Genomic DNA, 13,599 nt, shown 5'->3' on the forward strand with positions numbered 1-13,599 from the left:
TGGTACCTTCCATATTGAAATACTTCTATTAATGTACCTTAGAATTAACATTTTCTACAAGTTGTCACAATATGCTTTATCTGAAGAATACAGAAGTATTTTTATTTCTTTTTATTTAATGATGCAAAATGCAAATGCTGACAATATATATTCACATATAACTTTTTCTCTCACATTTACAACTCAACAGATGGTGAATCCAGAGGAACAGCTACCATCACTATACGGAGCATACCTATAATGAAGAAAAAAAAAAACTGTAGCATTAACCAGCAGAAATAATATTAAAATTAAACTACTCTGAATTCACCTTAGAACATCAGAAAAAGTCTAGAAAAGACCCACAAAGAGTACCAATACCTTATTTTATTTAATTTTAACAAAAAAATATTTTGTCTTAACTATGAAAGAATAGCAAAAGCCATCTGGTTTGTATTTAAATGCCTTTTCATTTTTACCTCTTTTTTTTTTTTTGGTAGAGACAAAGTCACTATGTTGCCCAAACTCCTGGCCATATGCTATCCCACTACCTTGGCCTCCCAAAGTACTGAGATTACAGGCATGAGCCACCAAGCCCAGACTCATTTTATCTCTTGATTGGCTGATTAGAGTAGTGAAATGGGCAGGGTGCTAATAGAAAAAAGGCAAAAGATCTGGATAATCAACAGTAAAGAGCTCAGTTTCAGAGTTATAAAATATGGAAAACAAAGGATAGTCTGTGATTGCTATGTTTATTATACAGCAGATATAAGTTACTTAATCAACCCAATTATGAAAGCTGAGATTTTTAAGTGACTTTTCACTTATAAAAGGATTAATATAGGATTTTTTTAAAAGGTTTTCAGAAATACACCTTTTATATATATATATGTATACTGTATATGGTATACTTATATATATTTGATACATATCAATAGATGTATATTTCATTTATTCATTCATTTATTTTTGAGACAGAGTCTTGTTCTGTTGCACAGGCTGGCTGGAGTGCAGTAGCCCAATATTGGCTCAATGCAACCTCCCAGCCTCCGCCTCTTGGGTTAAAGCAATTATCGTGCCTCAGCCTCCCAAGTAGCTGGGACTACAGGCGCGCACCACCGTGCCTAGCTATTTTTTGTGTATTTTTAGCACTGATGGGGTTTCGCCACGTTGGCCAGGCTGGTCTCTAACTCCTTGCCTCAAGTGATCCACTCGCCTCGGCCTCTCAAAGTGTTAGGATTACAGGCGTGAGCCACTGCGCCCAGCCAGATGTATATATTTTATATATATATAATAAACTTTCTCTTTTAAATCACAGACCATGCACAATACACTATCTTGTTCATAACTAGGTTTTTACCAGGAACTGTCCAATAGGATATTAGTTGAGTTGACAATCATAATGAAATAGTGATGCAGAAAAAAATTTAAAAATTGATTGCTCTGGCCAGGCGCAGTGGCTCATGCCTGTAATCCCAGCACTTTGGGAGGCCGAGGCGGGCAGATCACGAGGTCAAGAGATGGAGACCATCCTGGCCAACATGGGAAAAGCTCATCTCTACTAAAAATACAAAAATTAGCTAGGTGTGGTAGCGCGCACCTGTAGTCCCAGCTACTCGAGAGGCTGAGGCAGGAGAATTGCTTGAACCTGGGAGGCAGAGGTTTCAGTGAACCAAGATTGTGCCACTGCACTCCAGCCTGGTGGCTCCGTCTCAAAAAAATAAAATAAAATAAAGAGAATTGATTGCCCTTATACATTCATCACTTCTACAAATATTAAACTCCTAAATGGACCAGATGAGCAAGTTGCTGAATAAATGATAATTAATAAAATAGGTTTCTGTTCTCATGGAATTCACACTCAAGTGTACAAGATACCAAACAGACATTAAGAAATACACACACAAAGAATAATAATTTGTCCTAAGTGCTATGAAAGCAAAGTGTAAAGCACTATCAGATTTAAGAAAATAATATGATTTTGGTTTCATTTTTTTTTTTTTTTTTTTGAGAGGGAGTCTCACTCTGTCACCCAGGCTGGAGTGTAGTGGCGCGATCTTGGCTCACTGCAAACTCTGCCTCCCGGGTTCACGCCATTCTCCTGCCTCAGCCTCCCGAGTAGCTGAGACTACAGGCGCCCGCCACAACAACCGGCTAATTTTTTTGTATTTTTGGTAGAGACGGTGTTTCACTGTGTTAGCCAGGATGGTCTCAATCTCCTGACCTTGTGATCCACCAGCCTCGGCCTCCCAAAGTGCTGGGATTACAGGTGTGAGCCACCGTGCCTGGCAGATTTTGGTTTCATTCTTAAACATACCTTTCTTTGAACAGAGTCAAAGACTAATGATTAAAAATGATTATGCTAAAAGATTCTTGAGGCTAGCAAAGTGGCTCACACCTATAATTCCAACATTTTCAGAAGCTGAGGCGAGGAGTTTGAGACCAGCCTGGCCAACAGGTCTACAAACAAAAACAACAAACAAAAAAAACCCCAACCCCCGCAAAACAAAACCAACTGCTTGAGGCAAGGTATTATAAATTTATAAATTTGTCACAGACAGAAATATGGGTGCTAAAATGTATAAACCTAATACAAAACAAACAACAAGCTTGTTTTTAAGTATTTAAAAAAGAGGTCAAGTTAATTTGCATAATCTATTCAGCCAATAAACTTGTATACTTACTACATTAGTATTTCAAAAGTTTATTCCAGCCCATTTCTTCTTTTGTACTCTAAAATATCTTCATTGTGTTGTTTGATGAGCTACAAAGAGTTAAACAGTTAAAATTAGAAATGCAATCTTCCTGGATACTTATATTTTGTAAAGGAATAAGGATAGAAAAAATAAACAACTATTCTAGTTAGAAATAAAAGGCTAAGAGATCCAAAAGTTCAAAAACCAGGAATGGTATAAACTTGCTTACCACAATGTGACATACTAAATTTGAGAAGGGAGCCCGTAAATATTTATTTATTTATTTATTTAGAGACAGAGTTTTGCTCCAGCCCAGGCTGGAGTGGAATGGCGTGATCTTGGCTCACTGCAACCTCCTTCTCCTGGGTTCAAGCGATTCTCCTGCCTCAACCTCCCGAATAGCTGGGATTACAGGTGCCCGCCACCACGCTTGGCTAATTTTTGTATCTTTAGTAGAGATGGGGTTTCACCATGTTTGCCAGGCTGGTCTCGAACTCTGAGCTCGGGTGATCCACCCGCCTCGGCCTCCCAAAGTGTTGGGATTACAGGCGTGAGCCACTGCACCTGGCCAAAAATTTAAATTAAACTACTGCCAAAAAATTTTACCTCATTTGGTGGGTAATAAATGTAATGAAATGGCTTATCATGAAGGGATAAATCAATATGATACAGCAGAACTTGGTTATTAAATGGGATCCAGGCTGGTTGGTGGGTGCATGTTATGCTTCTAATCTTAGAAGTGGGATACCTTGATTGAATGACCAACCCCACCACGAAACTGTATGTGTATTAATTAGATGTCATGGAGGACAGTCACATTTTTAGAACAACTGTCTGACAGAATATGCAACTGGAAAAACGGCTTATATACGATGACATTCATGGCAATCAAAGATCCAAGTTCAATCATTAGTGCTCTCAGCAGTAATTAAGCTTCTTGTTAGAGAAAACCTTAAATTAAGAATGTATAAAATTCATTATAAGCAATATTCAAAAAGATGAGTTACTATTAAGTTGTAAGTGACTCGAAATCTCACTCCTTTCCAAGTCAAAAATCTGAACCACTTTAACAAGAAAATTTAAACTATCTAAGAGCTGGGGGTCAGTGGAGGAAGTCCCAAACCCATTAGATAAAAAACAAAATTTTAAATATTAATATAGCAGATACTTTAACTTTAAAAAGAAATTTTAGCTCCACAGAGGCAGTGTTTCACAGTGTTTTATAGGATAGCGTGGCCCCTGAAGTCAGGAGAACTGGGTTCAGCAAACTAGTTTCTCCAAGTGTGTTTCTTATCTGTAACGGGTCAACAATAGTAGGTACCACGTAGTGCTGTTGAAATGATTAAACGCAAGTTTATGTGTAAAGCATGTGGTGTGAATTTTTTTTTTTTGTGACAGAGTCTCGCTGTGTCTCCCAGGCTGGAATGCGGTAGCACGACCTCGGCTCACTGCAAGCTCCGCCTCCCGGGTTCACGCCATTCTGCTGTCTCAGCCTCCTGAATAGCTGGGACTACAGGCGCCCTTCACCACACCTGGCTAATTTTTTTTTGTATTTTTGGTAGAGACAGGGTTTCACTGTGTTAGCCAGGGTGGTCTGGATCTCTTGACCTCGTGATCCGCCCACCTTGGCCTCCCAAAGTGCTGGGATTATAGGTGTGAGCCACCACGTCCGGCCTGAAAATTTTTTTAAAAAGGTCGCTACACACTATGTACAATTTCCAACAATGTATTTATACAAACATTGATTAAAACCTAATGGAAGTCTACTGGGATTCAATTTGTACAACTTGCACACTGCTGGTTTGTCCTTACAGCATCTGAAAAAGGTACCTTCATAAAACTCCAATTAGCCACAATTCTCATTAAGAAATAAAGTATAATTACTATTGCCGGGCGTGGTGGCTCACGCCTGTAATCCCAACACTTTGGGAGGCCGAGGCGGGCGGATCACTAGGTCAGGAGATCGAGACCATCCTGGCTAATACGGTGAAACCCCGTCTCTACTAAAAATACAAAAATTAGCCGGGCGTGGTGGCGGGCGCCTGTAGCCCCAGCTACTTGGGAGGCTGAGGCAGGAGAATGGCGCGAACCCGCGAGGCGGAGCTTTCAGTGAACCGAGATGACGCCACTGCACTCCAGCCTGGGAGACAGAGCAAGACTCCATCTCAAAAAAAAAAAAAAAAGAAATAAAGAATAATTACTATTTAGTAAAACTGCCATTCCTTACAAAACCATGTTAAGGAACAATAACAGAAATTTTAGTCCTATCATACTTTTTCAATGTTGCTGAAATCTTAATTTCTTTTTAGTCCTTGGGATTTCTCTCATGGAAAAATATGTATCAGCGATTATATAAATATCCTACTGTTATGAGAGTTTCACTGCCATACAACATAACAGCACCATTCAATCTCGCAATGTTATGTCATTCCCTTACCACGCTGGCGTAGTCTCACGACATCCGGGAGTAAAGTACTTACATAGACCCACAAGAAGACGGTGGTGCCCAAGGTGAACCCAACTTTCAGCCAGTCAGGTTTGGCATTCAGCGGCTCTCGCACGTAGAACTTTGATCGCGCTGAAGCTGAAAGGGGAAGAGGGTCTGTAAATTTGTAACCTAACTGCCTTGCAGGGAAAAAATCCTAACATTTACGTGCGTATTATCGCATTTAATTCTCCCTTCGACTCCCCCATCTCCCACTTAAACAGCCAAGGAAATAGAGATTCAGAGAGATCAAGTACCTCGCCCAGGGCCACTGGCGAGTTAGACAGGACGCACCTGTCCTGCCCGAGACTTTCAAAGCCTCGTTTAAGGGCTTGCGAACCCTCAGACGACTCGGGAGTGGTCATGTAGGAGGCGCCCCAGGGAGGGTGTCTCCTCTCCCGGTTTAGGGGACCTAACATACAGAGGTGGGGAAGGCAAGGACCCAAAGTCCATTTACAAAGGCCAAGAGTGGTCAGGTTGAACTTGGATAAGTGCTAGAGGCGGGTGATGGGGAGCAGAGAGCCCTGCGTAGGGGACAGGCGTGGGCTGGGCGTTGGGTCGTCGGCCGGCGAAGGTCACTGCAGGACGAACCCGGGCCGCTGCCGCCTTTTGCACCCGTGGGCTAGGTCCGCCTTAGGAGAGGTAATCTGGGGGTCAAGTCGGCCTGCACGAGGAGGATACTCACCACGGCCACTCGGGAGCCTGGCGGGGGCCAGCAGCCGGGAGACGGGACGCAGCAAGGCGGACGGCGCCATCTTGCGTGGCCCAGCTCAGTCTCTCCGAGTTGGCAACAGAACCAGCGCCACCTGGCGGCCGGAAGTGCGGGACTCGCGGGCTCTGCAGCAGAGCTCCGTGGGGGCATCAACGTGAATTCCAGCACGGCAAGGTTCTCTAGCACCCCGGCCTCAGCCTTCTGTCTATACAGTGGAATTAGGAAGAAAATAATTAAAAGAAAAAAGAGTTCACCTATTCTCTGTCCTCTGGGGGTTTTTCACCCCATCTCTACGGCTATTCATCAAGAGGTTTATTAAAATTTTCTACATGAGCCAGAAAAAAGAAAAGTGTCGTGTTGAATAATAACTAGCATTTGGATTGAATTCTGTGGTCCAGGCACGGTGCATTAATGTATCATATGGTTTACATTCATTGTCTTATTTCATCTTCAAAACGAGCACATATCGTGCTGTGGTTATAAGCCTCAATTTACAGATAAAGCTTAAAGAAGACAGCTACTCATCCAAGGTGACATATTATATTTTATAGTTGAAAAGATCTCTTAACACTTACCATTTACATTCACGATCATACTGAAGCCTCACAAACCTGTGAAGCAGAATTAGTGCCTTAGGTAGGCTTAAGATCACATAGATGGCAGAGGTGGGATACAGTTTGAGGTCTTCTGACTCCAGATCTAGTGATCCTCGTTAGCCCACCTAACAGACTTGGACCACCCTAGACCATAAGCTGTAGAATCAGCATTCAAAGCCATTCTGCTCACCACTTTTTAGCTCTATGATTTCTAGGCAAATTACTTAACCTCTCTATACCTAAGTTTTACATCTGTAACATAAAACCTATAGGGTTGTTGAGAAGCTTAAACAAGTGTCTGGTAGTAGTAAACAATTTATTTGGTTTTGCCTATTAAAGACATTGTTCTGAGGAATAGGTTTTATCTTGCACAGTTGAGCCAGATCTTTGTACATTAAATTCAGTTCAATCTGATGTCTAAAGACCAGTAAAAATATTTATAGGTAACAGACAATACATTTTGACCCTTTAAAACTAATCCTTTAAACTTTGTCATTAATTTTAAAACCAAAATAAACGTTAGCAAATCTCCTATATTCTCTTTCGCAATGTTATTTTAAGATCTTTTTTTAACCAAAAATTATTGACCAAAAAGTCAATTAATTGCACTGTGTTTTCTGGCTCATTTTAACATGCAAATGGTGGCTAAAGGGATTGCTAAATTGTGAGTCACTTTAGTTTGTAACCTAGTTTGAGCCTCCTGGACTCATGCTCAAGTAAGTAAACTACCCAACGAATGTGCTGAGCCAGTTGTTGGTTCTCCACTTATTGTCCACTCAGCAACCTGTCAGTTGTATATCCTTTCTACACCATCCGTTGGAAGCTTGTCCTGACGAAGCTTTTGCTAGTATCCAACAAGTTGAAACAGATGCTACCTTTAGTCAGAGTATACAGAACCAGTAAGCAAATTACTAATTTCATACTGCTATTGAGAAAGACTGCTTTGTTGTTTTTCAGAGCTTTGGCCCTTGTATCATTTTACTAGTGTGTATTTTGGGAAAGTAATGACGTATAAGCACATTTTTCTCAGCATATTAGAGCTGATGGGAACTGTACACTTGGAGTACCCAGCTGTATGTCAAACTCCATCTAGAAAAGAATCCTGATTAAGTAATTCCAGCTAGGAACTAATATCTATAATATTTTGTTAGAAGTTGCTTCGTAACATTCATGTAAGCATCTTCAGAATTTGAACACTAAAATCTTATTTATGATCCAGGTGAAAAGAGAGAGGATTTGAGTTAGCAGCCAGAAAAGCAAAGTTTCAGTCCAAGATTCTTCCACTGGGAAAAAATCACATCTCCCAAGGAAGGTAAAAAAAGAGCAAGAATTGAAAAACAGTATAAAATGCAAAAAACAAAACAAAACAAAAAAACCTGTATTTTTGTTGATATAGCATGCATGAGAATACTATGAATCAAACTTAGGACTTGGGCCAGTCACAGTGGCTCAGGCCTCTAATCCTAGCACTTTGTGAGAACAAGGTAAATGGATTGCTTGAGTCCAGGAGGTCAAGACTGGCCTGTGCAATGTAAGTAGATAACTATCTCTACAAATGATTTTTTAAAAAATTAGCTGGGTGTGGTGGTGCATGTCTGTGGTTCCAGCTACTCGGGAGGCTGAGGTAGGAAGATCGCTTGGACCTGGGAGGTGAGGCTACAGTAAGCCAAGACTCTGCCACTGCACTCCAGCTTCGGTGACATAGTGAGACCCTGTCACAAAAACAAAACAAAACAAAAGAAAAAAACCAACAACCTCCCACCTCCCCACACACCAAGATGTATCTATAAATTTTTATTTTTTAAGATTCAGCAGCTGGGCGCCCTGGCTCACGCCTGTAATCCCAGCACTTTGGGAGGCTGAGGTGGGCAGATCACCTGAAGTCGGGAGTTCAAGACCAGCCTGACCAACATGGAGAAACCCTGTCTCTACTAAAAATACAAAATTAGCCGGGCATGGTGGTGCATGCCTGTAATCCCAGCTACTCGGGAGGCTGAGGCAGGAAAATCGCTTGAACCCAGGAGGCAGAGTTGTGGTGAGCTGAGATTGTGCCATTGCACTCCAGCCTGGGCAACAAGAGCGAAACTCTGTCTCAAAAAAAAAAAAGATTCAGCAGCAGGCCGGGCATTGGGGCTCACACCTATAATCCCAGCACTTTGGGAGGCTGAGGTGGGTGGATTGTCTAAGCCCAGGAGTTCAAGAGTAGCCTGGGCAACATTGAGAAATCCTGTCTATACACACACACAAAAAACCCCAGAAGCAATAGCAAATTGTTAACATTTGTTAAATCTAGGTGACAAATACACGAATTTCTTTTATATTGTTTCTTTTTTTTTTTTTTTTTTGGAACAAGGTCTCAGCTCTGTTGCCCAGGCTGGAGAGCAGAGGTGTCATCACAGCTCACTGCAGTCTCGACCTCTGGGGCCGAAGGAATCTTCCCACTTAAGCCCACAAAGTAGCTGGGGCTACAGGCTCATAGCACCACACCTGGCAAATTTTAAAATTCTTTTGTAGAGACAGGGTCTCACTATGTTGCCCAGGTTGGTCTCAAACTTCTGGGCTCAAGCGATCTTCCTGCCTCAGCCTCCCAAAGTGTCGGGATTATAGGTATGAGGCATTATGCCTGGCCTGTGTTTTTTTTTTTTTTTTTTGAGATGGAGTCTCACTCTGTTGTCCAGGCTGGAGTGCAGTGGTGCGATCTTGGCTCACTGCAACCTCCACCTCCCAGGTTCAAGCGATTGTCCTGCCTCAGCCTCCTGAGTAGCTGGGGTTACAGGCGCGCACCACCACACCCGACTAATTTTTGTATTTTTAGTAGAGATGGGGTTTCACCATGTTGATCAGGCTGAATTCCTGACCTTGTGATCTGCCCGCCTCAGCCTCTCAAAGTGCTGGGATTACAGGCGTGAGCCACCAAGCTCAGCCCTTTTTTTTTTTTTAAATAAGATCCAAATACTTAATAAGATGTAACAGTCTCAATAGAGAACATCTTACATATATGGAGAAATTTCACTCAACATATCCCTTTTGTAGAATTAAAGTTCGCAAGGTAAATGATTTTATTTCTTTCTTTTTGGTTAATATTTTTTAGAGTTGGCATTTGGAACATAGTGACATGCAAGCACATGGGTAAGATGAATTAATTATCATCAGCAGCAGCAGCGGCGGCATATAGCCTTGGATATGTTAACTTTCTGAAAGCATAGCTGTTACTTACAGTATAACTCAAATGGGATCTCTATTTGTGAAATTGTGGTGATCAGAGTAAATACATATTTTTTAATTCAATTCAGGCTACTGTGTGGTCAGACTGTTATCTGTAAGTGCATTTTAACTAGCAAATGAATCAGTTAAATGTTGAATCAGATTAGTATTTGCCGAGCCTTTAAAATTGCCATTTCTTTGTCATCACCCAAAAAGAATGTAACATTTGCCAAACTCTATTTCTGGCTCATCTAATGAGGTACTCAGGTTCTGGTGGAAGCTACTGATTGTTTCAAAGACCAGAAATTTTCTTCTTCTGAAGGAAAATAGAATATTCTTTACAGGAGAAACTTAGAGAACTATAGCAAATAGTATTGCTGTAGGGATTTTTGGATACGAAGCCAGAGATTTGGATATGAAGCCAGAGATTTGGAAATACAAGCTAAAATTATCAACTGCATTTAGACTATTTTTCTGTCTTTCAACAGTTCAGACAGTTGAAAGACCTCTTGGGGCAGTGAATTTTGCAGGTTATTACTAAATAACAGCTTAAAAATGAATTATAAGCTTGCTCTTAGTTTTATAAAGTTAAGGTTAAAATACTGGCCATATTTCAAACTGAAACATAGTTTCCTGTATATATGATTTTCTCAAACTTCTGAAGAGGGATCACAGAATTTAAGGAAACTCCAGGATTTGACTGTTAAAAACCTTATTTATGACCCCGGTGAAGGGAGAGGACAATCAATATAGCAGCTAGAAAACCCAAGTTTATATTGGGAAACATATTTCTCAACTCACACCTTTCAGGGGCAGTTAAGAGAAGTTTGAAAATTAAAATATCTTTGTAAATAAATTTAAAAGAGTAAAAAACACGCACATAACATATTGTTTAATAATTCATGATGCAAAGAATGCTACAGAGTGAAATCAGGATTTGGAAAGAGGTAATCAAAAACCAAAGGTTAAAAGTGGCTCATATAACTTGAAAATTTTTAGATCAATGGAATGCCACTTTGAAAAAGTTTTACTGTCAGCTGTTAATGAAATGACTTACATTTTTGGAAGGAGTCCTATTCGGTATGTAGTCTGACCTCGCCTACTCGAGTAGTTCCCTCTAGTATCCTTGCCAGTCTTTGGCTTCTAAGGTCTGAGAATTTCTGGGGATGGGGAGTTCGAGTCACAACATTAAGCACTAGTTTGAAGCCAGCTTCAGGGTAGTCTGTCTTTAAGTCTCCACTACTCCACTCCAAGGTGACTCATAAGGTCGGTCCGTCAACTCTGCATTATATGGCCTCAACAACGAAATTAAAACACATACTTTAACCTCCAGAGGCTCCTTTGGCAGTGCAAATATGTCACTTCAGATCTGGCTAACTACCTTTCCAGGCTGATCTTAAGCAACATTCACCAAATTACCGATACGACAGCCAGGCCCATTTCATCGGTCAAGCTCTTTCACGAGTTTCAGACTCTATAAAGCCCCTTCCTCCCCAGGGCTGTTAACAAGTCTCCACTGCGGTGAAGCTTTTTTCATTTTCCACTCCGCCTCTGCTCCTTAAATTAGGCATTTCGTCCATAATCAACTACAGCGCTTCTCAAACACCTACACCTGTATTTTAGCACTTTGGGCTCAAATGATGATCACACAGTGTGCGAGACTCTTTCCAAGGAATGAAAGGTCAATCTAGCAGGAAGGCGCCAGAGACGCTGTTTTTGATGAGGAGGCGGTCTGAACCGTACTAGCCTAGCCTCCCGTAGCTCCGCGGGCGCTTCGAGGGCACCACGCACTGAAATGATGGGCGGGGCCTGCCCCGACCCTCCCGGCCTCCACAGGCGGGCCAGCCTCCAGGTTTCCCGGCAAGCTCCGAAACCCAGAGGAGGTGGGGAAAGGAGGTCACCGCGCCTGCGTGTTAGGAAGCGTGACCCGGGTGGGAAAGCCCTCCGCGTCCGCCATTTTGGCTGCCTCTGTCGGTCTGTTCAGTTACCACGTGAACCACCGACGGAGACCCGTAGTGGGGGAGGCGGCGGCAGCGTTAAGTGAGAAAGGAAAAAAGACAACGAGGAAAAAGGAGGTGTCCGGGTAGGGCAACGCGGCGACACCCGAGGCCTGGTGGTGGCGGCGGATCGAGATATTCAAGGCTGAAGCAGCTACGGAACGGCAGCGGCGGCGGTCGGACAAACTGACTGACCGAGCCGGGTGGTGGCGGGAGCAGCGGGAGCAGCCGGAACGATGCCGGCCGTGAGCCTCCCGCCCAAGGAGAATGCGCTCTTCAAGCGGATCTTGGTAAGTGTGAGGCTCCGGGCAAGCAGTGGGGAGGATTTAGCCGGTAACCGGGCCTGTCACCCCTAACCTCGGCCCGGCGGGCACTGAGCCACTCCCGCCCGGGACCCCGCCTTCATAGTCCTCGTCAGGCGGAATGCATTGCTTTGCTCCCTCTCTGTGGTTCCTACTATGGCCCGCGCGCCAGGGACCACAGGCTTCTTCCTTCCATCCCCGCGCTTGAGGCCCTGGTTCCGGAGTAGGCCCCGACCTCTCGGGTTCTAGACTGCCGGTTCTCATTCTCCCCGATCTGGGGGAGAAGAGGCCCGGCCTTTGGCCGGCAAGTGGGCGACACCGGCAGGAGTCGCGGCCCGGTTGGTGTGGGAACCCTGCCGGCAGGCCGGGGTGGCACCCTTGGAAGGAACAGGTGGTGCGGATGCAGCAGGCTCATTCATTGCCTAAACGCGGTTCTCCCTCCATCATCTGTCCCTCCCTCTTCCTCCTCTCTTGGGATTCACCTGTCTCCGCCCGGCCCGGGGTCACCGAATGACCTGAGAGGAGGGAAAGAAGGAGTTCAGAGAAGGAAAGAAAGCTTTTCAAACGACTACCTCCTTGTAGTCAGTTGTATACTGGAGTCTTCAGCTCCTCTGCCTCCGTTGTTCTCTGGTTTCTGGAGTAGGGATGAGGCATTTCTTTCTTAGTTTCCGAGCGGGAAACAGCCCCACCCCGTCACTCTTCTCGGGAGGTGGGGCCCATTGCGAGGGGGCGGTTCGGTAGGAAGTAAAAAGTTGAGTCTTTAGTTGAAACGTTCCAGACCTAGACTTTTCTTATACACTGAAGTATATTAACACATGCAAAAACTTACCAGAGGAAAGAGAATATAAGAACTTTTGAGATGAATTTTGTCGACGCTAGCTCAGACTTATTCCCTACATTTCAGATGTGTGCAGTTTGCATTTTTTTAAACCATAAATGCATTGATGTTTGCAGGGACTGTTTACATTGTAAAATACGTCCTGTAGCCTTGGAGCTATAATTAACACATTGTAGCACATTTTTTGTTTGGCATTTAGTATGTGGGTTCCCCCTTTCACGCAAACGTTTCCTTATGGTAGAATTAACTGTATTTGCCAAATTTAAGACTTAAAATTTGGGATGTGTGTGTGAAAGTGTTAGTCTTTTCCCCCGCAGTTATAATTTATTTCACCTGTTTGAAAAGTAGAACAACTCTGGGGATTCAGTTTTTCTAGAAATAATCATCCATTTGAACTAACTTTGATTTTACAAAAGTGTCCATATGCCCTACAGATTTAGTGAATTCATTTTGAAAAACATTAGAAAGTCACATCCAGTGTCGCAAAACTGGTACCCTGAAATTCTTACTGGAATTTTGTTTTGTTTTCTTTTAAGACTAAGAGTGTAGGTGGAGCTGTAAAATAGTTTTAGGAAAAAAGTTACTTTTAAACCCTTAAAAAGACTAATTGGTGTGCAGGTAGAACTATAACATAAGTTTAGAATAGCAATTTATCTTTAATCTCTTCTTCACAATTCTTTATTTTGGAAAAAAAATGAAACTGAAAAGTTGAGAGAACAAGGAACACTCATAAACCTTTACTTAAATTTAACACTTGATATTTTGCCATATATGCTTTCTCTCTCCCTAT

General features: G+C 42.7%; 2 protein-coding genes across 8 annotated transcripts in view; one reads left to right on the forward strand and one right to left on the reverse strand.

Moving 5' to 3' along the window:
• Nucleotides 1-75: 75 nt before the first annotated feature.
• Nucleotides 76-12,678, reverse strand: NDUFC1 (NADH:ubiquinone oxidoreductase subunit C1). Of its 6 annotated transcripts, none has more exons than XM_009240326.4 (5): nucleotides 12,544-12,678; nucleotides 5,846-6,077; nucleotides 5,156-5,259; nucleotides 2,664-2,743; nucleotides 76-235 (listed from the first exon to the last, which is right to left on the reverse strand). In XM_009240326.4, exons 2-4 carry the CDS (start codon nucleotides 5,913-5,915, stop codon nucleotides 2,684-2,686), a joined length of 234 nt encoding a protein of 77 aa, XP_009238601.1. In that variant the 5' UTR covers nucleotides 5,916-6,077; nucleotides 12,544-12,678; the 3' UTR covers nucleotides 76-235; nucleotides 2,664-2,683.
• NAA15 (N-alpha-acetyltransferase 15, NatA auxiliary subunit) overlaps nucleotides 11,638-13,599 on the forward strand; it is an 85,355-nt gene continuing 83,393 nt past the window's right edge. Inside the window, 1 exon segment of one of the 2 annotated variants that reach the window (NM_001133480.1) lies at nucleotides 11,638-11,959. In NM_001133480.1, the coding sequence (NP_001126952.1) occupies nucleotides 11,906-11,959 (54 nt within the window). In that variant the 5' untranslated portion in view covers nucleotides 11,638-11,905. 2 annotated transcript variants of the gene reach the window in all.

This window comes from Pongo abelii, chromosome 3 (assembly GCF_028885655.2).
Source record: "Pongo abelii isolate AG06213 chromosome 3, NHGRI_mPonAbe1-v2.0_pri, whole genome shotgun sequence".
Taxonomy (NCBI): Eukaryota; Metazoa; Chordata; class Mammalia; order Primates; family Hominidae; genus Pongo; species Pongo abelii.